Consider the following 27,817-nt stretch of genomic DNA (forward strand, 5'->3'; position numbering starts at 1 on the left):
GGAGAAATTTGTCATCAGTTGCTGCCATAACTGATCTTGGTCATGAAGCGAGGTTCAAGAAGACAGGTGTAGAAATTCTTGACAGTGATAGCAAAGTTGTTGGCAAAGGAGAAAGAAGGAACAATCTATATAAGCTAAGTGCTCTTACAGCCACCGTTGAAGTGGGCACAAGTAAGCTTTGGCATGAAAGGTTCGGACACATTGGATTTGCAGTGTGAAGGAGATGCACAAGCAAGGTATAATTGCTCACCTACCTACAATGACTGAATTGAAGGAACAATGTGAAGCTTGTATGATGGGCAAGCAACAGAGAAAGGCATTTCCACAAGACAGCAAGAATAGAGCACAGGCTTCTCTAGAGTTGGTGCATGCTGACTTGTATGGAAAGATGTCTACACGGGCCTTGGGGGGATTTTCTTATTTTATGTTGATTGTCGATGACTACAGTAGGAAGATGTGGGTGTATTTCCTTCGTGATAAGGCTCAAGCTTTTGGTAAGTTTAAAGAATGGCTAACACTTGTTGAAAATGAAACAGGGAAAAGTGTGAAGAAATGTAGAACAGATAGTGGTAGTGAGTTCAACTCAAAGGAGTTTGACGACTTTTGCAAGAAAAAAGGGATCAAGTGTCAATTGACGACGCCTCACACACCTCAGCAGAACGGTGTTGTGGAACACAGGAATCGCACCGTTATGGAGATGGCAAGATGCATGCTAAAGGGCAAGGGATTGCCTAACCATTTTTGGGCTGAAGCTGTTAATACATTTTAAATCGGAGCTACACAAAGGCTCTCAAGGGAACAACATCTCATGAGGCTTATACTGGTAAGAAACCATTTGTCTCACACTTCAGAATTTTTAGATGGGAATGTTATGCACATATTCGAGATGAGAAGAGAAACAAGTTACAACCTAAAAGCAAAAAATGTATCTTCTTGAGTTATAGTGATGAGCAGAAGGCTTACAAATTATATGGCCAAGAGGCAAAGAAGATCATCGCGAGCCATGATGTGGTGTTCAAGGAGCAGCTACATACAGTGGAGGAGGAGAAGGCAAGTTCTTCCACTTTATCATCAAGCAAAGAAGTAGTCCACCATGAACCTATCCCGAGAGCTGTCCCTATCCTTGAGGAGAAAGCATCATCTTCAGATGATGAGGAAAAAGTTCACCAACCTGAGATCACCCCACCGGAAAAGCCATTACCGCGTTGGGTGAAGCAGCTCTATGACCACAATAATCCTATGCCCACATCTGTTGAGGAGAAGGCAGATGGACCAAGGAGGTCTCAGAGAATAGAGGAGCAAAGGAGGGCTTCTGCTCACATAGTCAATATGGCCTTGATGGCTGAGATTATGAGAGAAGTAAAGGAGCCAACTGACTTAGAAGAAGCACTTGCAGATCCAGAATGGAAGGCAGCTATGCAAGCGGAGTATGACAACATAATGATGAATGACACATGGGAGCTAATGGATTGGCCAGCAAAGCAGAAGGTTATTGGCACCAAGTGGATCTGGAAGGTAAAGTACAATGCTGATGGTACCTTAGAAAAGTACAAAGCTAGACTGGTTGCACAAGGATTTTCACAGGTTGAAGGGTTTGATTTTCAAGAGTCATTTGCCCCAACTGCCAGAATGACCACTATTCGCACAGTACTTGCAGTGGCCAGTTTACCAAATGGATGTTAAGTCAACACTCTTAAATGGTGACCTCAAGGAGAGGTGTACATGGCTCAGCCACCAGGGTTTGACGCCCCCCATTCTGAGAACAAAGTGTGTAAGCTCAAGAAGGCATTGTATGGGCTGAAACAAGCCCCCAGAGCATGGTACCAACAGATAGATAAGTTCTTTTTAAGCTTAAACTTCAAAAGATGTACCTCAGATGCTAACTTGTATGTTTACAGGGATGGTGAAAAGTCTATAGTGATTGTCCTATATGTGGACGACCTTCTTATTACAGGTAACTATGAAGATATGATCAACCAAACTCGAAATGCTTTGAGTTCTGAGTTTGAAATGACAGACTTGGGCTTGCTGCACTATTGTTTTGGAATTGAAGTTTGGCAAGAGCCAGGAAAGATCTTTATCTCTTAGAAGAAGTATGCATGGGAGATCTTGAAGGCATTTGGCATGACCGAGTGCAAGGAGATAGCTACACCTATGGAGGTGAATGCAAAGTTATCTGTTGAGGATACATCAACACTGGTAGACATTGGGAGGTACAGGAGGATGGTCGGCAGTCTAATCTACTTGTGTAATACCAGACCAGATATCAATTTTGTTGGTGGTGTTTTGAGCAAGCTCTCAAACAAACCTCATTAGAGCCATTGGAAGGCTGGGATGCGGGTGCTCAGATACTTGACGGAAACTCTTGACTATGGTATCACATACAGTTCTGGAACTTCTTTTGTGGAGAATTGTGAGTCAAATTGGGCAGGAGATAGTGATTCCAGGAAGTCAGTTTCTGGTTATTGTTTCTCTTTGGGTTCAGGAATTTTCTCTTGGACTAGTAAGAAGCAGCTAATAGTGGCATTGTCTTCTACCGAAGTAGAGTACAAGGCAGCTTGTTTTGCTGCATGTGAAGCACTATGGTTGAGAAGGATCCTATGGCATACGGGAGTCAAGATGAAGAACCAACTGTGCTGAGATGTAACAATCAGAGTTGCATTGCCATTGCCAAAAATCCAGTGTTTCATGCACGCACCAAACATATAGAGATCCAGTATCACTATGTGCGTGATTTGATGGAGGATGGGATAGTGGAATTGGTCTACTATCCAACAGAGGAGAATGGAGTGGATATCTTCACCAAAGCACTTACGAAGGATCTGCGTCAACTTCATCTTCAGAGACTCGGCATTGGGCCGAGGAGATAGTTCACCTATGGGTGGACATTGAGGGGGGGTGTTAGATATACTCAATGCCCCACCCTCATAAGGTGCCACCAATAATCCATGGTGCTCAAAGTTGTAAGGCCCCCATTATGAGGAGAAGCCAAATGTGAGCTCGGACATTGGTTGAGTCCTGACTTGTATATCAGATGAGATCTATGTGGTGATGGCAAAAAGGTGACCATTGTGGGTCTAATCTTTGGGTTGGACTTAGTTAAGCTGGTAGCAACTCGAAGCACATCGCATCAAGTTGTGGGGTAAGGGAGTTAAAAGGGGCCCCTATTTTGGGGTTTGGGAGCCGTGGAAGAAGCGGCCCCTCTTCTTCTCTCTTTCTTGCAATCTTCTCTCTCCTCTCAAGTCCCTTCATATGCCACTTAGTCATTCTCATTTATATGTATATTAGTGAACTAATATATAGATATGTAATATATTTTAATTATAATTAGTTTAAATAGTAAATTAATAATAACTATACATAATAATCAAATATTAAAATGTAATATGAATATTAATTTTAAGTAAAGTATAATTTACACAATAATATATAATAGTTAATCATCAATATGTAATCACTTACATTAATATATTAATAATTATGACCAATACTTATGTTATTAAGTTAAAGGATAATTATATAATATGCTCTCTCTTTCTCTCTCGCTGTCAAAACCAGGAGTGCAAATGAGGTTTTCCCTTGTCACCCAAGACCTTAAACCCTTGCTGGCCAGCACCTCAACCTTCCCAATCACTCCACCTGCGACTCTGAGACATCTGAGCCCTCTCTTTTTTCCATTTGTCCTGTTATTGCCCTATGCAAGACTGTTTTACAGCAGTGAACTATAAGTTTCCCACTCTGATTTCTCCTTCCTATCCTACTCTAAATGTGACAAAAATCAAAAGCAAGGCTCCCGGCTCGACGGTAAAGGGAATATTCCCTGGCCAACTAGTGGAGGCTCATATGGTAGGTCGGTCATGCCGACCTAACCGCCTTCACGGGCTATAAAAGCTAAACCCCTTCACAGCCATCGAGCATCTATCTTTCACCCAGTCATAGTTGTTCCAGCTAGCCTTAAGCTCTTTACCTATCTTCTGTCTAGATCGCCATCTAAGCTTCAATGTGGACGTGCACGGGTGGATAGGGCCATCTATGTATCGGTTGTTTGGAGCTAAATAAATTTTCTAATTCTCCTCTTATCTGTTGTGTTCTCTCTATCTCTATCTCTTTCTCAGATTCTGTTCGCTGCGCCGTGTAATTTTTCCATAACCCTCTTTGGGGCACTTCCACCTACGAGAGGTGGAACCGTAGGACATGCACTTGGCCGTGAAGTATTATCCTCATGTGGTGCACTAACCACAAGGCGTTGCCACCTTCAATGCTCTAAACTGGCATACACATCATCAAGTTGCATCATTCCCAACCATCATAGTGTTGGATTCTTGGAGAGGCTTCATAGAACTATATAAACATTTCTTATTGGTCATGTGATGGGGGGCACCACTATCCAATACCCCTGAGTCAGTGGTAGATAGTTATTACACCAAGGAACACACTTCCTCAATAGTTTCCATGAATAACTCGAACTTTGCTTCAACCATATTGGTTGTCTCCTTTGCTTTAGTCTTCAGGGTGCCATTCTTTTCATCTATCTTCTTGACACAACAATCTACATTCACTCGTGTAATGCTTCCCACGCATATGACATGGTAGTAGTTTCATTCCCACCGCTTCGAGCCACCCCTACCTCCATAATCGCTAACGATGTGCGCGTGGCCCCAAAATATGTCCTTCATCATGGTTGTACCTTGCTGGAAATAGGGAAAACCAGCAGCAAAAGTGGGGAAAAGTTGCTCAAATCAACATGCAAAGTGAAGGATAGACCCTGGCCGCCCCAAGTATGCATGAAGTGACCAGCTCCTGACGAGCCCTAGACTCACCCTGCACCCGATCCCATCGGCCGCGAAGGGAGTGGATGATGGAGGTCTAGAGCTCTACTAAGGTCGCATGTGCTAAAAGTCTCTCTCCGCCGAAAGCCTTCTGACACTGCGCCTTCCATATATGCTATCTAGTAAGACTCCCTATGATCTCCCATACCTCCAAGCAGTCTATTGTGGGCTCCAGTGCCTAGCGAATGGGTAGAGTCTCCAGACCGACCAGTGCGCACGACCTTGCCTCAATCATGAATATTCTGTCCTGCATCCCGGCCTCATACAAAAAGGTGACGGCCCTGGCTGACTGCCCACCAACAGATTACTCCCCATGAGATACACCCAAGCCTGGGTGCTATACGGCGAAGGATGCGGCATGCTCCTCTCCACACGAGCTGCGCCTCCTCACATGACCAAAGGCAGTGCTTTGGGGTTACCAAAGGCTACTGTGTGCAGTGCTTACAACCTCCCTCCTACATCTGGGCAAGCCAACTTCCCACCGCCAAGCCTCCATGTGCCACCAGCCATAAAAAGTACGACACCCTCCTCGGCCTCCAGCTATCCCATAGGCAGCGCCAGAAGGTTCGTTGGAAGGGCTCTGTGATGCTATGCTTTGCCCAATGCCTGTTGCATGACGGTGCCCAATCCATATCCTCCTGCATCAGTACATGTCTGCCAATCGTGGCAGTGTACTCTAGGAACCTGGGTGGCTTCTTGGTGACCGCAAAGGCCGGGCATAGCCACTCTCCTGGATCCCACTCCAGCTCATCAAGTGGTCTGCCCTCCTAGATCTAAAGGTGCCACTCCCTGAGCTCCTTCCAAAAAACATAGGGGTCCAGTCGCCATGTCTTCCCCTGAAGGCCCACCACTCGAATCCTCCTCCAGGAAAGGGTGGCAATTCCCTCATCCTAGTGCCCTCTATCAAGGGCCAAACGTCCCCCCTCCTGAATGGCGAAGAAAGTCCCTTGCGGGGCACCACCCACTCTACCTGTCACCTGAAGGGGGTTGCTTGCTAGTGAAAACCTCAAGGGCCAAACGTCCCCCCTCCTGAACAGCGAAGAAAGTCCTCTATGTAGAGGCTGTATCATCTATGTACTCTGAGTCTAACAACTCAATCTCCACTCTCACTGGAAGTCGAAGGCCGCGTAATCTACTCACACGTGACCTGAGGAAGTGAGACATCGCCTCTGCAAAAAGTAGGAATAGGTATGGGGCCAGGGGGCAGCCTTGTCGAACCAATCTCTCCAGCCGAAACTCCTCCCCTCTCCTTCAGCCTATGAGAACGCTGCTGGTGGCCAATCTGTACAGGCCGGAGACCCCACGAATCCAAGCCTGGTGGAATCCCAACCTCACCATGATGCCCTCTAGGAAATCCCAATCCACCTTGTCATAAGCTTTCTCGAAATCCAAGAGTAGTATTGCCAGTCTCTGCCATTGTGCTGAGCCCACTCTGTCACCTCAAAGAAGGTAAATACATTGTCTAGGATGCTCCTATCCTCGACAAAGCCTGTCTGTGTATCATGGATGATATCTGGAAGCACGGGGCGTAATCGCCTACCGATCATCTTTGCCAGTGCCTTACAGGCCACTAACAATAAGGTGATCGGTCTCCACTGGGAGAGCTCCAACCGGTCTCCCCCTTTGGGGAGAAGACTGATAAGGCCTGCCAAGAGACTCCTTGGCATTTGTCCTGAAGTGAAAATCTCTTGGAAACCCATCAGTAGGGGGTCCTTCACCACTTCCCAGTAGGTAGTGAAAAAGGCCTTAGAGAGGTCATTCTCCTCCAAGCATTTTTGCCCATCCTGTGTATGGAAAGCCTCCTCTAGTTCCTTCTTTGTGAAGGGGGCTAGGAGGGAGCGTCCCATCTCCTCTGTGACGAGGGATGGGATGTGATCCCATACGTGCTGTCTACATCTCTGTCCTCTAGCTGAAGCTGTCTCCTGCTGGAAAAGGGGCGTGTAATAGTCGGTGGCAATCTCCATCACCTCATCTGGGCTAGAACGGGTCCTCCCATACTGATCCCGAAGATTGCGTATCTGCTCTCCTGCGGTGCGGGGCTGGTGCACCTGGAAGAACTCCCTACACATCGTGTTCCCCTTCCGCGCCCAGAATGTTGCTGAGGTGCGGAAAGAGAACTCCAAGCACCTGTCCTCTAGGCCAGCAATGGCTGCTTACGCGAGTGCTCTCTCCTCCTCCCAACACTGTTGCTTGGCCTGTATGACTGCCTCTTGGCAGATTCTACTTAACTCACCTAGCATCTTTGCAACCTCCTTTGCTATCAGGTCCCTCCTGTCCCACTCTCTGGTCTAAATTTGCTCTATCTATCTTGTCACCTCCTCCCTCCTATAGATCGAATCAAGGATCCGACAGGATCGTGTGTCTAGGGAAGATGCTGGGGGTTCAAGTGTCAGGAGAACCGGGCCATGATCGGACAACGTGATGCCTGCCAACTGCTCAATCTTGCCTCCACAAGAGCCTCCCCACTCTCCCACATAAAACCTGTCCAACCGCTCCAGCAGGACTCCACCTAGCCGCCTGTATCCCCAAGAGAAGTCGAACGATCTCTCCCTCCTGTGGAAGGCAGGGTCTTTCCAGGCATCACGTGCTCCGACTGCAAGCAAAAAGACCTCCCATGCCTCTTGCTCCTCCCCAGCCATGCCTTGATAGTTTCTACCTCTGCCCTGTTGATCCTCCAAGGCTTCCAGATTTTTGAAATCTCCTCCAACAATCCACGAGTCCATCTGCGATCTCCACCTAGAACCTGCTGCGTGCCCTAACCTCCGTAGGGACATAGACATTGAGGACTCCAATACACGAGTCGCCAATATCCAATCTGGTCCATAGAACCCTTTCTACCACTATCGTCCCATGGTCTCGTACATAGGCGGTGAGATTTGGGCCAATAGAGGTGCATACGTCTCCACTCCTGCCATGGGCACCTATGGCGTGCTCCTAGTAAGTGTGCAAGTTGCCCGGAAGTACCTTCCCAACCCGCTAGGCCTGGATGGGGGTGAGCTTGTGCTCTTGCAGAAGCAAGATGTCGATCCGTCCGGCAAGGGTTGGTTGCAACTCCTATCGAACAATCAACTTCCTGGAACCACATGCCCCACTATAGTGGAGACTGTTCACATTCCAGGATGCAAGGTGTAGGCTCATGGAGAAACCTGTGACTGACCGAATAGGCATTTGTTCGGTGTGGAGGCTGCTGATGAGGAGGAGAAACTATGGGGCATGCAAGTATGCTTTGCCGCAGGTCTAGACGGTGAACTCCAATCCCCCATGGTGGCCCTCGGCCAGACCATAGAGGTGATAGATGCTCCAGGTGGTACTATCAATGCATCTATCAGCCATGCTAAGAGTCGTGGCTCTATACACTAGTAGAAGCAGGCCGCCTGTGCCAAGGGCCACTCGATCACATCCCGCGGAGCTCTCCACTGTGGAGAAGCTCGAAAGATAATGCTCAAGTGTGGGACCTCGGCACCAACCCATGAGTTAATGTCCATCATGCAGCCAGGCCATTGTTGTGCAAATAGTGCTAGACCTTCTCCCATCCACTGGGAGATGTGGTCCTCCACCTAACTCTTCAAACCCTTCTCTATGTGTGTCGTCGTCCAATCCCGTGAGTGAGAGGATTGAAAGAAGAAAGCATAGTTTGTTCCATCCAGTGGTGCTATAGATGGACCTTGCCCCTCGTGGACTTACAAACCACGAAGATCCCCACCTCTAGAGGTAGTGGGAACTCTCCGCACTCCGCGACTCTCAGGTAGAACCATGGGCCACTGCGGAAGAACTCCTGTGGCAACAGCTGTGCCTACCTCGAGAAAGTGTGACGGGCGGCAGGGGCAGATGAGCTGGTGGCTGTGTGGGAGGGGGAGAAGTGCTGGTGCGAGGAGGATGCGATTGTGAGTGGCTCATCACCTCCTGTGGGACGAGGGGGGGAGGGTCTGGGGGGATTATCTGAACCAGGGGCGGATCAGGGGGGGTGCGCGGCAGGGGAGGTGGTGGGGGGGAAGAAAGCCGAGGGATGGTGGGGGGGTCGGAGGTGTGTGGCCGGTGTGGGGGCATTGGTGGCCTTGATAGGGGGGGCCATGGGCTTGGGTCAATGGGGGGAAGCATGGAAGTTTGGGGGGGTGAGTGTGGGGACTGTGGGATCTCAGGTGGGGTAGCCTGTGGCGTGGGTGGTGGATGTGGGGGGTGTAGTCGTGCCAGGTGGGGCAGGCAAGAGGGGGCTGCGGAGTGCTCTACCGAGGGGGCGTCGCTGGCCCTCCTCCTCCTTGCTGTTGAGGCTGCATTGGAGAAGCTAGCTACATCCCCCCCTACCATCTCCCTCTCTGTTGTCTCTGGACCCATGTGAAGCTGTCAGCGTCCGCCTGCGGCCTGTCGGCAAATCCGCCTTGGCTCCGAAGCGCGTACAGTCTGCTGCTTGATGCCCAAAGTCATGGCAACGCAGGCACTGCCCTAGTTGCCCGGTCACAGCAACCTGCTGCCTAAAGGAGTGACCTCCTGCCTCAATCTCCAAGAACTTGGGTATACTCTTTGTGTCTTTCACGGCCACTCGTACCTTGGGGACTCCTACAGCTGTCACTACATCCGCGAAGGAGACAGGAAAAACTATGCCGAAGAGCTGTCCAAAGTCCACTAACTGACGGTACTCTACCGCCAGTCTGGGGAAAAGTAAAGTGACTAGGTGTCTGAGAAATCTGTTCTGGAGCTTAGATAATTCCACTGTGAAGCCATTGTACCAGGGAACCATGTGAATGATCCCCTTTGTGGAGGCATAGGGCGAGCTCTCCACTAACTCACGAGCTGCGTCGGCAAAGGTTAGATGAACCATGAATATCCCTCGGCCCATGAGGACTGCCTCCACGATTTGCGCTGTGCCAATGCGCAGCATAGAGTGAAGCCAATCTCGGAGCTGGGCCCTGGATGGAGAGTGTCCTATTACCTGACCGAAAATCATCGTTTCTTTAAGCTCCAGCTCTGTGGTACAGACGGCCAAGAGCTGTTCCTCAGAGAGGACAACGCGCAAGGTGTTTGACTGGGGGACACTTGTAGAATGCACCGGCGTCTGACTAGGGTTTTCCATTGCGCTGGCAAGAAGGGGTGGGCGCAACACGCCTAATGTAAAGCGGTGCAGGGCGGAGGGAGAGGGACGGCTGGGTGGCGGGAGGAGGGGGTGAATGCTGAAGAGAGGGGGGGGGGGGGGGGGGGAGACCTGGGTGGGCGCGATGGAAGCACTGGGTGGGCGCAATGGCAGCGGAGGCATGACGCAGGAGCACCGTTCATGACGCGACAGGCAAGAGCCGTTTTGGTGGACCACTTCTAATGCAACATAGAGCATTGTCAACATGGGTAAAGTTTAAGCAAGTGTTTGCATGTGTGATGTTGACAAGTACCTTTGAAGTTGATGTGATGATTGCATGGGCATAAGCTTCATGCCTCTCGAAGTACAAACTCTTGGAGCAATACAATAAAAAGATTTGGGAGGCATTGCTTCCCATTACTTCCTGTCAAATCTATGATACTGCTGTGATCTAAGTATTAATGAGCTAAGTATCAGCTAGTTATAACTAATTAAAAAGTTAATTTTTCCTGCATGCAATTCACTTTTTAGGAGACATTGTGTTAGCTAATGTTGTACATATGGGCCAAATGAAGGTTGAAGCTATATTAGGTGAGTCAAGCAACATGGTTTGTGACCAAAACCTCAGTTTCAGTGAATTAGGTTTGTTTCTAAGGTTAGGGGGATGCACAGTAGTGAAGTGAATGATCTTTTGCAAGGAAGCAAAAGTGATAAAGAAGAAAAAAAATTTACATTTTGATTTGTTGAGTCGAATTCAGGGCATGCCACCAAGAGGCTTGGATTTCAGTGTGATCATGTGAGATGCCAATCCACTGCAACCATGTGCAAAACGTAACAACCTAAGTTGTTAGGGTAGCACACTGACGTAAGACTCCTACGCTGCCCAGAAGAGTATTCATGGGTTTCTTGGAGACCTTACCAAGAAGCTGAGAAATGACAACACATCTTCCTGATATATGGTACACTTGATACAAAAATTGCAACATAAGTAATCATTTGTATCTAGTCAAATTGTAATGCAGTACATGTGAGTGCATGCCTGTATGCTTGCATGCAAAATGTTTTATAAAAGCTGGAACATTCTTTAGTCATGTGGTATGTGACAAGGGTTGCATGTCCAACTTTCTTGGCATCTAACTTTGTAGGTACACTTGGACTATAAGCATATGGGTCTTGGAGGAGATGACAGCTGGAGTCCTAGCGTACATGAGAATTATCTTGTCCAACCCATTCCTTGCACCTTCTCTTTTCAATTTTGTCCCATCAGTTCAGTTTCTAGTTTGAAAGGGTGCAGCTTCTCAAGCTATCTCTAAACTGGTAGAAGTTTGCACTGCTAATTTGCAGTCACACTACAGTGAGACAGTGGAATAGTTGAGTAGATTTTTCTTCATTTATCTGAACATTTTTTTCAATTTTCTACTTGCTAGACTGGCTCCATGCGGACATTTGAATGTAAATTGTGGATTAGATTATTATGTAAATGCAAATGCTTTGTCAGTGTTTGAGTATATACTCCAAATTCTGGCTATTTAATTAGCAGTTGAAAGAAGAAACCTTCAGAACAAACAGGGATGCATTACAAATTGTGTATCAAGGCTTTACAACTTCCAACTTTTAGTTCATTGTTGTATAATGATCGTCAGTTGTAATCCACCTCCCTCATCCAAAGATGATAACAGCAGCTAATACTATTTAAATGGGTATGATAGTTATGCAACTATACATAATAGATTTTTTTGTCTTCCTAAGAGAAAACACACCTGAAGGCCCACTGCAAATATTAGCCAAGAGAGTGAGCAAGAGCCATGCTGCCATTTTTTCTAGCATAAATAGGATAGCTCACAAGCCAATGATAAATGGGGAACTTGATCACATTGGAACCCTACTCTATGACCCTACCAAGGAGGTCCAACCAAGTGTTCAAGTGGGCAAGAGCTTGACTTCGATGAACACATTGTGTGAACATAGGTGTCCAAGTGATGTACCTAGCAAGACTTGAATCCATATCCTCACGATTACAATCGATAGTGCTAGCCACTGGACTATCAGCATTGGGACATAGTAATAGACTTCAGTTGTAATGCAACTGTCATCCAAGGATGGTTATAATGGCGAAGTGTTTGAGTGGGCAAGATTTTGGACTTTCATGAACAAACTATGTGAACATAAGTGTCCAAGTGATGCACCCAGCAAGACGAATCCATAACCTCACAATCATAATCCAAAGTCCTAGCCACTGGGCTATCATCTTTGGGACATAGTAAGACTTTAGTTGTAATGCAGTTGTCATCCAAGGATGGTTATAATGGCCAAAGTTTCTTTGAAAAAGAAGCAATGGCCAATATCTTTTATTTGGGTAAGTATAGTGGCATAATAAGGGTGCAGTTTCGTGTGCTGCAAGAGCATTGCCCTTTCCCTTTCTCTTTTGCATGAACAACTTGACAATCAGTTATGAATGACTTGAATATCCAGTCTATTCTCACTGCAATCCACCATCAGTAGCCATCTACACAGGAAGATAGAAAATATGCTCAACCTTTTTATTTAGGACATGCAACTACATAGACTTCTTCAGCAACTGACTGTTCTTCTTCTAGTCCTTCCTCTCCTGTAACTTTAGCTTCTTCTTTTGTCAACAGCTGGTGCTGATATACCTCTTCCAAGTAATAGGATGGGATCAAAGGGGGCTTCTTTTGTGGTGGTCGCTTGATCATGCCTGCAGACTACAAGAGGACCCTGAACAGATGCAGGAGTGTTATGTCCTCTACTGGTTCAGTTATTAGTTGCAGAAAAAAATTTACAGCTCAAATGTCTGTCAAGGATACAATTTACTTGAATGGAAAGGATTTTGAATCAATATGATTGATGCATTTGAAGGAATAACAATGGAGCAGCTGGCTGTGGAATTGTAGATTAGTGTAGCTTAAATTACAAGGATCCATGCTATGTGATATATAATGATGCAAGCATGGGGATGGGCTGAGACGCGGAATAATATTCTGTGGCCAATTTCAAGTGGCTTGATGGATGAGCTGAGGGTGGTGAGTCATAATAGCTGGATGAGGGTGCAGATGTCAGTCTTAGGAAAGGGAGACTCCTAGACTTAGTGCTATGCAAAAACGTGGGTAGGTGCGAAAAACTTTGTATGTCTTTGTGAGCCACATTGATGGAATCCCTAAGACTATGGGGGTGAATGTGGCATGCAATTGGTAAGCATGCATGTCTAAGCAAGGGGAAATCTAGAGTATCTCTAACCAAGGTGTGTGGCCATGTTTGAGTGTATACGCACATGCCCTAAACAGTAGGTGCCCCTAGACTATGATTAAGTGTGACCTGAGTGTATGCACTTGGATGCATGTGCACATGCCTTGAGGTAATTTTGAGTCGTTGAGACTATGTTAGTTGGCATGAGGATGGGTCTATTGTGGTTGACGTGGATGGTGGAAGAAGACGGGGTCAAGGGGGAAGTGGCCACGGCTGAAGGTGTAAAGCATGATTGATACACGCTTTTCTAACCATTCAATCAAATTTCGAGGTTGCTTGGTCAATGATCTCTAATTGAAACTCGTCAAAGCATCATACATGGTGTATAGACAAGCAATGCTTTCGTCTAATTGCCAACTTGCACTGAGTGCAAGGATACGGGACACATTGATTAAGATATGCCTCACAATCTTGGATGTCACGACCATCATCAATGTCCATTTTGTGTATGCTATGGCAAACAATATCCTTTTGTTTCTCTTAGCGTAGAGTGACCCAAGGAGAACAAGGCATCGACCTCATGTCTTGACTCGGTACCCAAGAACCTACCAAGCTCTTGCGAGGCAGTACTATCCTTTTCTTTTCTGCTCACTTTTATTTTTTCTCCAACCTTCCTTATTTCTTTATTTTTGCTAGCTGCTACCCCTAGGAAGACAAAGCATTGGCCTCGAGTGGTTTGACTCCTCCCCAGGAACCTACCAGGCCTTCAGAAGGCGATAATCAACTGCTCTTAAGTTTTTTCTTTCTTTTCTTTACTTGTACTATCCATGTGATTAGTGAACCACCATAGGTGCACCAAAACATAATCCATCTCTCTCTTGCTCTATTTGTTATAGAAGACTACAATCTAGAGAGAGAAGAAAGTGCACTTGCAAATAGTCACCAAGGTGCCTAGGATGTTAAGAATGCTTCAGTTTCTATTTATAAGGCTAGCGAGCAATATGGAAATAAGTATCTCCTCCTATGGCCATCTTGTAGTGAGTACCTCCTCTTCATTTTAGGCATGCACAAAGGTGAGGCACGATGTGAGAACATAGAGAAGGGACCAATATTGTTAAGCTCATTGGAATAGGTAGCATAGGTCCACTTGGGGTACTTATTTGTAGCATTTTTACAAATAGTGAGTTATTTGGCTAATCATATTTGCAGTATGATGCTATTATAATGATCTTGACATATCTTGATTTGGTCTTTGATACCTTACAAAGGCTGTATAAGACCCATCTCATTGATCATATGACAGTAGGGAGAGAGTTGTGAGGTGAGAGAGAGAACCAAAGAGAGAGAAAATAGAAGAGAATGAGTGATGAGGAGAAAGAGAAAGACCAGAAAGATAGAAAAAGATGCGGTCCTTGAGGGAGAACTTATGCTTGTAACTTTGCTTGGGTCCTCGCTCACTGGGTATAACCTCCGTTGGCTCTTCAAGGTCCATGGCTCTCACCCGCATAATTGTAAAGGCTTCTCGGCTTCCAATATGCTTGGCTCTCTTGCATGATCCGTTGGCTCTTCAAGGTCCATGGCTCTCACCCGCATAATTGTAAAGGCTTCTCGGCTTCCAATATGCTTGGCTCTCTTGCATGATCCAATGCTTGTTTACATTTGTATGGCCTTACAAAGATTATCCAGCACAGCTATACAAGCACGTCATGCAACGATACAAGAGACGAGAGAGAGAGAGAGAGGAGAGAGAGAGAGAGAGACACACGGGCCTGACTGCTGCGGTGATTTCCCCTGCCTCTCCTGCTCGTCTAGGGCAGCCTGTCGCCTACTACAGGAGCGCGAGAGAGAGACAGAGAGTGATTCCCCGCCTGCGGCTGTGGCTTTGGCCATCACCCTGTTCCTTCCCCGCCAACGCCGCCCCGCCCCGCTGACTTCCCCCTTCGTGGCTGCCGTCCGCCTACGCCCTACTCCTACAACCAGGGCGAAGCCCCGCTGACAGCGCCTGCAGCGCCCTGCTGTTCGTGCTTTCCCTACTGTCTGGCTCACGCCCGTCAGCTGCCGCCGGGATCTGCAGAGCAGTTGCCGTCCTCTCCGGGTTGTACTTCTCATCGCCATCCGCCTGGTTGATAGCGACCATGTGACCTGCCCCTTCACCTTTGTCTTCGTCCCGTCTCAGCTCAGGTAACAGATCACGTGTGACAGAGCAGGGTAAACAGATTTCTTCTTCGCCTCAGTGAGAGTTAGTATTTCGTGACAGAGGAGAGAAGCATGGCTGGCCTGGATATGGCTTTTATCGACCAAACGGTGGTAGCCCTTGGTCCGGATTTTGATACAAAGGAACCAGAGGATATGGTTCCTTGCACAGAGGAGATGCCTCTTGCTCCTAACTTTCAGTGTGCGGGCAAACGCTCCAAGCATACGTTAGAAGAGACAATGGGTCATCAGGAACGTTCTTATGCTCAGGTTGCCTCTGACTCTATGGATTCTCAAGATATTGACTGGGAGCATTTACTGGAGTTTGCCAACACTCTGCTTGGCGAGTATGTCCAACATAATCATGAAGCTTTTTCAGACTCTGGAACTGAAGATGTTCTGGAAGCCATGGTGGACCCGAAAAATGTCTTGCGTTCTTTTTCGGTGTTTTATGACCGTGTTGTTATTCTCTTCTTCACTGGCAGGATTCCAGTGCTTTCCCGTATTCGCCAGTGGCTGCATCATTTACTACAAGGGGAGTGTGTTGAGGAGATTTTTGTTGGGCCCCGAGGCTTCTATGAGGTGCTGTTGAAATCTGAGAAGCATCGGGCTGATCTGTTGTCTAAATTGCCATTGTTCTTTGATCGCCGTTTGGTCCATGTTGTGCCATGGCGCCCTATGGCAGACTTTCAACGCCTGTTTCAACGTGAATGCCCGGTGTGGGTTGAAATGGAAAATTGCTCGGTTGTCTATTGGCCTTTGTTAAAGGATGCCATGGCCACTGTGGGAACTGTGCTGGTCCCCCCAAGCCTAAGGGCCATGAATCGCAACCGTTTATGTATGTTATGGGACACTGCTAGGAAAAGGCCTGCATGGCTTCGTATTAATTGCTCTGGCATGCATCCTTTGCACTTTCGTTTGAACTGGGGCACTTTGCAGGACACTGCTTTCCGTGTGGAAAATTGGGGCATTTTATGGCCGAATGCCCAGAGAAGCAACCGTCTTCAAATGATGAGCATATTGTGCTGTCTATGGAAGACATGGTGCTTGATGCTCCGTCACAGGATGCCACCCAGCCACCTAAAGTTCTGGATAAAGGTAAACAACCTGTTTCGGGTTTGGATTCCCGTGGCAATGACTGGGTAGAGGCACGTTCCAAAAAAGGTAAAAAGATTGATGCTGGCCAAGCGGCTACTGGGCCTAATGTTTCACAAGATTCCATGCGCACGTATATGTGCAGGAAAGAAATGTTGTCTTCAGAGCACGTTGCACGTACTATAGTTCCTTCTGCTCCCCGTAATCAGTCTACTAGGACAATCTATACCGACGGTCCAAAGGGCCCACCCGCTAAGTTGGCTTTTGATACTCGAGGGAATGTGATTACACCATGGGATCGTCGTTATCCCCGTTCCATCCCCAAGACAGTGGATATTCCGTTTACCTCTAAAGCTGGCCATTCTCTTGTTGTGTTAGCTGATCTTTTGGATGAGAGTGTCCTTGATATTCTAACAGAAAAGGTTAAATCGAGGCAAGTGGTGCCTCGTTTTTTATTTTCTTTTTGAATACACATGAAGAGAGCCACGTGGAATGTGTGAGGCATTTGTTCTCGCCATAAGCAACATGCCATGTGGACTGTATTGCATGAGAATTAGTGGGATGTCTTGTGTGCGGTAGAGCACAAGAGTCGGGGTGAAGTAGGAAAAGTTGTGTATTGCCATGGGTTTCGCTTGTTTTATGTAAGGACACACGCCGGGCATTATTCTGGTGTGCTTATGATTGTACATGAGAAATATCAGCCAGTTCTTATTAAAAATGATGTACATGGCCACTTTGTGGTGATTGAAGTTTTATTTGAAGGAGAGATCTTATGGTTGCTAGGCCTATATGCTCCGAATGACCCTTTATCCCGCCAGGATCTTTGGAATACCTTGAAGACCTCCTTGTCACTTGGCAGACGGGGTTTTTTGATGGGGGATTTTAATATGTGTGTTGATTCTTCACAGTCCACTTCAGGGCATTCGGTGATGGACGCTCTGGAAAGTCGGGTATGGAATGTGTTTGCTCTTGCTGTACTTAAGCAAGATCTATGGTCCTGGCTACACCCTTCTGCTACAGGGTTTACTTTCCACTCGGCGCAGTATGCAACAACATGGTCGCGGTTGGACCAAATGTACATCATGCAGGATGATGATTTTCTTCCTGAGATGCTGGAAATGACAGTCTTGCAGCAATATGCCTTGTCGGACCATTTCCTTCTCTAGCTTGAGATCCTTGCACAACCCATTGCACCTTTTATGCAATTGCTGGAGAGACTCCCTTTACGTTTCAACTCCTCTTATTTAAAGCATTCACTCTTTCGGGGCTATATGCAGCAATTGATTTATAGATTTTTATTGGACTTCGCCTCGGAGGGCACTGCTTCCTTTGAATGATTGCTCTCTAATGTGCAGCAGATTGCTCGGCAGTATGGGATCCACCATGCCTCTCTTTGTCGGCGGCGTCAATACGCAGTGGAGGACTTACTGGCTTTGGTTCGTTCGCTGTTGGTGGACACTCCAGATGATGAATTTCTGATGTCACTCGCGATGCGTTTGGCTGATCTTATTAAAGAGTTTTAGTTGAAATCTTATCAGCAGGCCAAATTGCAAAATTTGACTGAGAATTTACAAGATAGTACTTGTCAAACTCATAAGTTCTTTTGCGCTCTGCATGCCTCTCCTGCTCGAGAAAATATGACTAGACTCCAGAATTCAGAAGGTCAAATAGTCACTGACCCTCAAACTATTGTCAATATGTGCAAGAATTATTTTCTAGATCTTCTTGGTTCTTCTCAGTCACCTTCTGACTAGGTTATGCATGCACGTTCAATCTTCTATGATCTGGTCCGACATTAGGTTCCACTTGATATGCAAACTACTTTGGAGATAGATATTTGTGAGGAGGAGGTTATGGATGTTTTGTTGCATCTACCTAAGGATAAAAGTCCCAGTTGGGATGGTCTCACCAATGAATTCTTTGAGAGTTCTGCTACCCAACTGGTGGAGCCATTGACGGCTATGTTTCAGCAGGTTTGGGAAACAGGGTTCATGCCTTCCTCATGGAAAGAAGGGCTTATCAAATTGCTTCCAAAGGTTCCTTCGCCATCACTATTGTAACATTGGAGACCAATCTCTTTGATGGGTTCGATGTATAAAATATTTTCCAAAGTGCTGGCGAATCGGCTCCACAAGCATCTTTCGGCCATTGTGCATCCTCTTCCGGCCATTGTGCATCCTCTTCAATATGGTTTCATTAAGGGCCGCAACATTTTGCATAATATCTTAAATGTGCAAATGGCTATTGACTATGCAAGGCACTCTAGTCAGGAAGTGGTATTGATCCAATTGGATCTAGAAAAGGCTTTTGACTATTTAGAGTGGTCTTTCATTGCTGAACTTATGTCTACTATGGGCTTTGGCACTCGGATGTCTCGCTTGATCTACGCCATTAGTGATGCGGCTTCTTCACGAGTTATGCTAAAGAGTGGTGTTACAGAGCCCTTTGTCCTTGCACGCTCTGTGAGACAAGGTTGTCCTTTGAGTCCTCTCTTCTTTGCCTTGGCGACTCATCCGGTTCTTTCAATGTTATCTTCCATGCTAGCTTCTGCTCAATTTGCCGGATTGTCTCTTCCTTTTGGTCAGTACTTAATTAGTCAATCTTTGGTTGATGACAGCTTTATGATTTTACATGCGGACAAGGACAATATTCGCAAGGCATTAGATGTTTGGACACTCTTTGGTTAGGCTTCTGGTCTTCGTATCAATACTTCCAAATCAGCCATTCTCAGTTGCACAGAGTCGGATTTACAGTCATTGGGTTGGCAGGGACAGGTTATTCCTCGTGGTCCGGGATAGCACGTTATTTTCTTGAGGACTGCGGGCTTCTACATGGTAATACACAAATTTGAAGCTCCTGGTGGCATGTTCTTAATACAGACTCTCGGTTTTCGAGTCCTTCCTCATCCCTGCTTATTCATTTGGTCGGCTCCTGGCAACTAGTTCTCCAGAAGGCGCATTGGCATCCAGCGGAGGACCACTTATATACTAACTCTTTTCAACTGGAATTGTTGGCAGCCTCGAGATTACTTTCATGGGAAGGCAAACATGAGCTCAGACCAAAATTTAACCACATGGCCCGTTTGGGCTCGACTTCAGTTGCAGATGCCACCCTTGCCAGTCGTAATGTCTTCATATCGTTTCGTACTGCCAAGAGGCTTTTCCAAATCCCTCTTGGATACCATGATTTATGGGAACAGCTTTTGTTAGTGCTCCAGAGTAGGCAATCCTTTCCTGCCCTTGCTGTGGATCGCCCTTGGCAGGACTGGGTCCTGGCAGGTCGATTGAATTTGGAAAAGGCCTCGGCTAACCAGGTGTACCATCATCTGATTAAAGATCATCAATGGCTGGTTACTAAAGCTAATACTGTATGGGGGTTGCGGAAATCTCAGTCATGGTGGAAGGCAACTGTGATGGAGGGCTGGGTGAATAAGACACCTTTCAAATGCAAGGTCTTTCTTTGGAGGGTAATGATTGGTGGTCTTCCTCTTGCCTCGGCCCTTTCCAAGCGTCGAATCTCTAACAGCAATTATTTCTTCTGCACCACTACGGTGGAATCGGCCTGTCATCGATTTATCTCTTGCCCTCTCGCTAAGAATATCTGGTCGCTTTTGTCAGCGGTTTGGCGAGCGGTGGTTGGTTTCTCGTTGAGCCCTTTCGATTGGGTTTTTGTACGCCCAAAATACCCCACATCGGGACAGTTGCATATGAAGATCTTGTTCCATTTTCTTAGATACTGGGGATGCTGGCACAATTGGACCACTCAGAATGCCTTTCTTTTTTATTAGGCATCTAATGTTCCGAGACACATTGCCAGGCTTAAAGGCCTCTTGCTTTGGTAGATAGATCTCATTCGGCACTCTGACTTGCTCCCTCAGGAAGACTTACTTCCCTGGCATAGGGCAATTTCCATTGTGTCTTTTCCATGACTTGTGTATCTTTGTCCGGGTTTTGTACTGACAGTTTACACATGGTGGCTTACAGCCATCGTGTATCTTGTAATCATGTAAACTTGTACCTTTTTTCGTAATTAATACAATTACATTTTATGAAAGAGAGAGAGAGAGTCAAGTTGGGGAGTGTTGATCAGCCACTTCACCTAAACTCCCAAATTCGTGGGACTCCAGCGGGTGCAAGAAGTATACTTCTTAGACTCCCCCAAGTTTGATTAGGTGGCAGCATAGAAATCAATCGCGTTCCTCTCTCTCTCTTCCACAATGCTTTTATAAGCATATACTTTTTTTTATATGTTTTAAAAAAGAGGCCAGTTGCAACATGGGATCCACACAAGTAAAAACTATTGGGTGGCCTTAGGACTCCATTTGTAGAGCCCTCCATGACAAGTCGATGGACTTGGGCATGGCCAACGAGAGAGAGAGAGAGAGAGAGAGAGAGAGAGAGAGAGAGAGAGAGAGATTCTTTTTTAGAAGAGATAAACATAAGCTTACAAGTAGGCCACTTAAGTTTAGTGGGTAAATTCTTTTGGAGTAAGCATGACCTTGCCATCACATCACATTGTAATAGCATATGCCAGGGCAATGCTAAGAAATATTAACTTTTCAACTTTAATCCAACTCTCATCTCTAAGGATATGATATTAGGCATAGTATTATTTTCTCTTTTAGGCATGCATGCTTTCTTTTGAGAGAGGCCATGCATATCCTTTTCTAAATGTGATCTCTTGTATAACAATTTTCTTATATGTGTATCCTTGAATCCATTTGCACCTAACACATGTGAACATTCTTTAGTAGATGTGCAAGCAAAAAGAAAATGAAATGACAATATTTTTAAAATTGGTTAGTAATTAACTTAGTTTAGTTGTTATATTGTAATAATATTAATATTTATTGATTAAAAAGAGGAAAGCATAGAGGTTAGTCAAAGGTTAAAGATGAGGAATTCATGAGGAGGGTGATGGTCGTGATAGGTTGACCCCCAAAAAATCATATATTTAAAAACAAATAATGATTAAAATAAACCTCCCTCCTTTTAACTACCCCAAGGAAAGTTGAGGCTCGAGATAGAGAGAGAGAGAGAATGATGACCACAAATCAAGTCAAAACTAAGTACTAAGACACACACATATATGTGATGCGACAACCCACCCCCACCCCTTTTGCCCTTTTTATATTATGCTACGATAATGATGTGCATATGTGAGAACATCGTGGGTCCTTCCTCAAATGCAATCAATGAAACGCAAGCACATTAACATCACCCATAAGGTTCAAGTTTTTCTCATGTAATTCCGTCCAAAATCTATTGTAAAATCTTATAATAAATGTCATTGGTAAAAAGACTAAACAAAGGATGAGTTAAAAGTAACCAGGTTGGTGTATAGAGGTTAGATCTAGGTGACATCATGTTACTTTCATGCATGAGAAATATGTTTTTGTTATATATTCTTTTTAAATGTAGAATGGTAAGGCTTGCTAAGATGGAAGCATACATATAATATGGATATTTTCTTAAGTAGTGTCTTGTGCTAACATAGAGATGTTAGGGTAGGAACTACAAAGTGTAAGGAATGATAAACCAAGGCAAAATCATGGGAGGGCTATTTAATTGGAAAAAGTAAGGTTGTTTCCATATCATAATAACACCACCACTATAAGATGCAATTTGAGGATTAAAGGCTTATGATGGCATAGTGACCTAGTAAGACATTGTCTCTAGCATCACTAAGACAAGGCCATGAAAATAACAAGAGTGGAACTGCAATAAGGGGAGAGAACTAAGTCCAATGTCTTAGAAATTTTCAATAAATTTTTTATAACATAGTGCTTTTTAGAGTAAGATATAGTGACAAGTGATTCTTAGAATAATACAAGAGGGTTATCCTTGGGGATAGCAAAGACAAGGAGATTGCTAAAGACGCAAAGTTTTCTCAAACTATAGCTTTTGCCCATACGGACATGTTGGTAAAGATAGGGATCGTACAATGATATCAACTTGAAATTTATATAAAGGGAAGTGGATTGTTTTGAATTATTGTTTGATAGAAATACTTGTGTCACAGAGTGTTTGTGGATGTGATTGAAAAGAACTATATCATGGTGGTTGTGGATGCGATGTGGTTTTAGGAATTGACATTGGTATTGAAAGGGAAGTGGAACCCAAGAGGAAGAAGCTTGACGGTGAGAGCTATGGCGGATGGAGAGCAAGAGCCAGGAGAGAGAGAGACTCAAAAGTGGGAACTCCAATAACCACAATATGTGGCCGGGCCTTCCTTTATTCAAACTCTCTAAAAGAATAAAAAATAAGTGGTTGTGATGGGCGCCTATCACCTGCAGTGTGCATGGTAGGTACTGTTAGTGTAGTAATACACGGGCGGCTAGGCGGAGGCACCTTTACCCCTCAACAACCTCCCACTTAAAGGCAAATCTACCCTAGTGAGAGAGAAAAAGGAAAAGACAGTACAACATGTACACATGTACAAGAGGATGAGGAAAAAGACATCATCTCATCCAGTGCCCATCAATTTCCTGAGGAAGGCAAACCGCTCAGTAGTGAGGCTCTTCGTGAGCAAGTCTGCAGGATTCTGCTCAATCGGAATATTGACAAGGTCAACAGACCCTCAACGACCTCACAAATGAAGTGATACCTCATCTCAATATCTTTCGTCTTCGCATGGAAGACCAGATTCTTGGCCAAGTGTGTGACACTCATAGAATCCAAATGCAGTGTAGGCATAGCATATGTGATACCAAGGTCTACAATCAAATGGCCTAACCAGATAGCCTCCTTGCAAGCCAGCCTCTATGGCTGCAATATACTCGGCCTCTGTAGTAGATAGGGCCATACACTTCTGCGCCTTGGACATCTAAGAGAGCCTCTCCAGCATAAGTGAACACGTAGCCAGAAGTGGACTTCCTACTATCTGCATGTTCTGCATAATCAGAGTCAGTGTACCCCACAACTGCTGTATCCTGGCTGCCATAACAAAGACACATATCTGCTTTACCCTTCAAGTACCTCATGATACCCTTCACCGCATCCCAATGTTTCTCGCCAGGCGTAGCCATATAACATGTCACAATCCCAACTACAAAAGCTATATCTGGACGGGTGGCTATCATGGCATACATAAGACTGCCCACGGCTGATGCATAGGGAATCTTGGCCATCTCAGCCCTCTGCTCATCTGTTTGCGGACAATCGGCTTGTGAAACCTTCACATGAGAAGGTAATGGATAGTCAATAGGCTTAACATCTTGCATGCAGAAGAGCTCAAGGACTTTATGAATGTACTCTCTCTGTGACAGATAGAGTAGTCCCTAAGATCTATCACACGTAATGCGCATACCAAGTATATGAGAGGCATGTCCTAGATCTTTCATCTCAAAGCTCTTTTTGAATTGATCCCTAAGAGCATCTAGCTCCTCATGAGCTATCCCTTCTAAAAGCATGTCATCCACATAGAGTACCAAAATAAGTAAAGAATTGTCACGGGCTTTCTTCGTATACAAGCACAGATCCATAGCGCTACAGCTATAGCCCTGTGACTGCATGAATGCATCAAACTTATGGTACCATTCCCTAGGTGTCAGCTTCAACTCATATAGACTCTTCTAGTTTGCACACTAGGTGTTCCCTACCACGGTGTGCAAAGCCCTTAGGTTGCTCCATATAAATCTCATCATGCAAGTCTCCATGTAAAAAGGCCGTCTTGACATCCATCTAGTACAAGTCTAGGTCAAGCTGTGCAGCCAAGGCCAAGACCAAGCGTAGGGTGGTCATCTTGACCACACGAGAAAAGACTTGATCAAAGTCAACACCATGCTTCTGCTTAAAACCCTTAGCAACCAATCGAGCCTTATATGTCGGCTTGAGGTGTCCAGGGGTACTTTTCAGCTTGTACACCCACTTGCATGGCAAAGCCTTCTTACCCTGAGGCAAGGAAACCAAATCCCAAGTCTGATTCTTATGCAATGAGTCAAGCTCAGACTGCATAACCCTCTCCCAAGAGTGATAATCACCCCTGCGCATAGCCTCATCATAAGTGAGAGGCTCTCTTGCATCTGTAACCAATACATACTCCATAGAGGGAGCAAAATGATCAAGAGGTTGTCTATCTCTAGTAGAACGCCTCAATCCAGGCTCTGCTGCCTAACCAACATCATGTCTAATATCAGCATGTCTAACATCTAGGCCATGAGCATCAGGTGATGCTGCACGTTGTCTAACTGGCCATGGAGCGAGCTGAACGAGAGCAGGTGGCTCCTCCTGAAAGATAACTCTATGTACCTCAACCACTTTTTCAGACTGCATATGCATTTTATCCTCATGAAAGATGACATCATGAAAGCGGATCACCTTCTGCGCCTATGGATCCCATAGATCGTAACCCATCTCTTCTGCATCTACATAGCCAATGCAAATGCATTTGACTCTTTTAGGATCCAGCTTATTACATTTGTCCTTGGGCACATGGCAGAATGCCTCACATCTAAAGACACGCAAATGATCATAAGAGAGGGGCTTGCCTGCCCATGCCTCCTCTGCAACCTGAAAATCTATGCCACTATTAGGCGACCTGTTAATGAGATGCACTGCAGTAGTAACTGCCTCATTCCAAAAATGATGCGATAAGCAAGCTTGGCTAAGCATGCTACAGACCCTTTCCTGAATGGTCCTATTCATGCGTTCAGTTATACCATTCTAGGGAGGGGTGTAAGGGGCGGTCAATTGACGCTTAATATCCCGCTCATCACAAAACCGCTCAAAAGCACGTGATACATACTCACCCCCATTATCTGACCTTAGGCATTTAAGCCTTTTCCCAGAATAGTTCTCTGCCAATGCAAGCCAATGCTAAAATGTGTTTAAGACATGGGATTTTCTCTTTATGGGATAAGCCCAAACCTTATGTGAGTAATCATCTATGAAAGTAATAAAGTACTTTGCCCCACCAAGTGATTGACAGGGCATGGGCTCACATACATCTGAGTGCACAAGAGCTAAGGGCTCACCTATGTGTTTCTTATCAAACTTTTTATGTGTATTTCTAGTCTGCCTGCCATACAAACAATGATCACAAGAATCAAAATGCAAAGAGTCAAAAGACGGAAGATACTGCAAAAGCATGGAGCATTTTCATTCCTTTAAGAGACATATGCCCCAAACGAGCATGCCAAAGGGATACATGGGAAATAGAACCCACAGACAAAACATGATCTAATATAGCTCCTGATACAAGTAAGGGATAGAGATTGCCAGACTTGGCACCTCTTGCAAGTACAAGTCTGCCACGAGTAATCTTCCATGCAAAGTCTCCAAAAGACACAAAATACCCTACATCATCAAGCTGTCCAGCTGACATAAGGCTGCGAGTCAACGCAGATATATGTCGTACATCATACAAAACAAAAGAGCTGCCAGAAAGAAACTGCAACCTAACATCTCCAATGCCCACAATGTCAAGAGACCTATTATCAGCAAGATGCACAGAACCAGACATGGTACGATAGGTATGAAACCAATCTCTACAGGGTGACATGAAAGGACGCACCCGAATCCAAGAGCTAGCACTGTGCATACCTAGAATGTATCCCAAAAGTCTGTAAGGCATCGCATAAAGAAGCTACAAGTATGTAATCATCATCTGAATCAGTGGTCTGCATGACATTAACCTCTTCTATCTTCACACTAGATTTTGCAGGTACAATACGGCGCTCAGAAGACTTTTCTTGCACTTTTTCTTTTTCCTTTTTCTTGCACTTATCATCGCGCATTTTATGGCACTGCGGCCTAATATGTCCTACTTTCCCACAATAATGACATGTAAGATCAAACTTCTGTCTCCACGGGACTTACTGCGACCACATGGCTTAGACCTGAACTTCTGAGAGTCCCTGCCCTTATGATCATTATCATGCCTCTCATTTCTACCACCTCTAATGGTCAATGCATGTGAAGAGTGGGAAGCATCATTGTTGCTCGTGTTGATTTCCTCGGTCAATAAAGTACTCTCAACATCTTTGATTTTCAGCCCATCAAGCTTATTCGTGCATATGGCAGTACGGAATACATCCCATGATTCAGACAAGGTGCCAAGAAAAAACAACGGGTGTAAGTTGTCTTTGGACTCAATACCCTGTGACAACAGACTCTTCATGATAGCATGAAACTGATTGAAATGAGATGAAAGGGAGGTCCCCTTCTTCATGCAAAGGTCCATTAACAGCTTCAACCAATACATCTGTGACGTAGGACTTTGCTGCCCATAAAGCTCTTGAATCTTCTCCCATAAATCCCATGCACGCTGATTCTCATCTTCAACAACATTATAATGGACCTCTTCTGAGAGAGACAAAATAATGGTAGACTTGCATAGCTCATCAACTTCCATCCAGACATCATCATCCATATCCTCAAGTTTGACACCCTTGAAGCGCAAGGGTTTAATCTGCAACTTCTACACCAAAACCTACCATATTTGGGACTTCCAATACCCATACTTGGTACCATCCAACTTGGCAATGTTAAAGAGAGCTATATCTTTCAAATGACCAATCATACTCTCTCAAATCAAAGTAAAAAAGTAAAATTGCAAGTTGTTGTAATTAGCAAAAAATGCACTAAAACCACTACTAAAACTGGCTGAAAGGATGGATTTCACCAAGAGAAGCACCTGTCCACCAAATATGACCAAGATAACATCAAATAGTAAGTATTACCCTCATAGAAGGGCTCAAAATCTGCAGATTTCAGCTTGCTGTAATAAATGACAACAGTATGTAAAACTGTCCCAAAATGAAGCAATCACGGATACATATGTCACTGCAACTACCAAGTAACAAGATATATTCAACAATGAGTTTCCAGGGGCAAGAAGGTACCAAGAACTGTCAAACCAATAACCTGTCAGGGAAGAGACATCTCATAGGTCTAGAAGTCATGCATGTAATGGGTCTCGGGGTAAGAGAAGAGACCAAGCACAAGCATAACTGATAGAGCAAGAAGCTCAATACATAACCATCCAAGATGCATACAAAACTGACAAACCTGCGACAGAGATAGGTTCCTTTCCCAATAGGCGTATCAAATCAGCCCACTACAGACACCCTACAGACAAACTACAAACATAAAGCTCTCAAGAGAGCAAATGCATGTAATTGTCCCACAAGCTCAAGCTCATTTGTAAATAAGACTCTATGTATATCCAAAAATACCAAGAGGCTCCCACTAGCAGTAAAGTCAGATGCAAAGAGAGCAAGCAACGCTCTAATACATTGAATACATATCATCAGGCATGCCAAATCCTAGTAGGATATATCCAGAGCATAAATCCCAAGCTATCTCAGACACGTAAAGCATAAGCCTGAAAGCATTCAAAGAGTATGTAACTGACAACCAAATGTAATGCCAGTAGATCCAAAATGCTCAAATATGTCTCAAGATGAAGCTCCAAGTAACTGTCAAGCATG

The 27,817-nt window shown here is 45.2% G+C and overlaps 1 protein-coding gene across 4 annotated transcripts in view; it reads left to right on the plus strand.

Moving 5' to 3' along the window:
• The window catches only part of LOC148020631 (glycoside hydrolase family 2 protein), a 254,701-nt gene extending 243,197 nt beyond the window's left edge, over positions 1 to 11,504 (plus strand). The window contains exons 17-18 of one of the 4 annotated variants that reach the window (XM_087698437.1): positions 10,653 to 10,853; positions 11,040 to 11,173. In XM_087698437.1, coding sequence (XP_087554563.1) covers positions 10,653 to 10,694 — 42 coding nt within the window. In that variant the 3' untranslated portion in view covers positions 10,695 to 10,853; positions 11,040 to 11,173. Of the gene's footprint in view, positions 1 to 10,652; positions 10,854 to 11,039 lie in introns of all 4 variants that reach the window. The other 3 variants (XM_087698439.1, XM_087698438.1, XM_087698436.1) reach the window with 3 other exon arrangements.
• The last annotated feature ends 16,313 nt before the right edge of the window (positions 11,505 to 27,817 follow it).

This window comes from Lygodium microphyllum, chromosome 18 (genome assembly GCF_053477565.2).
Source record: "Lygodium microphyllum isolate KBCC chromosome 18, Lygodium_microphyllum_v1.1.10, whole genome shotgun sequence".
NCBI lineage: Eukaryota > Viridiplantae > Streptophyta > Polypodiopsida > Schizaeales > Lygodiaceae > Lygodium > Lygodium microphyllum.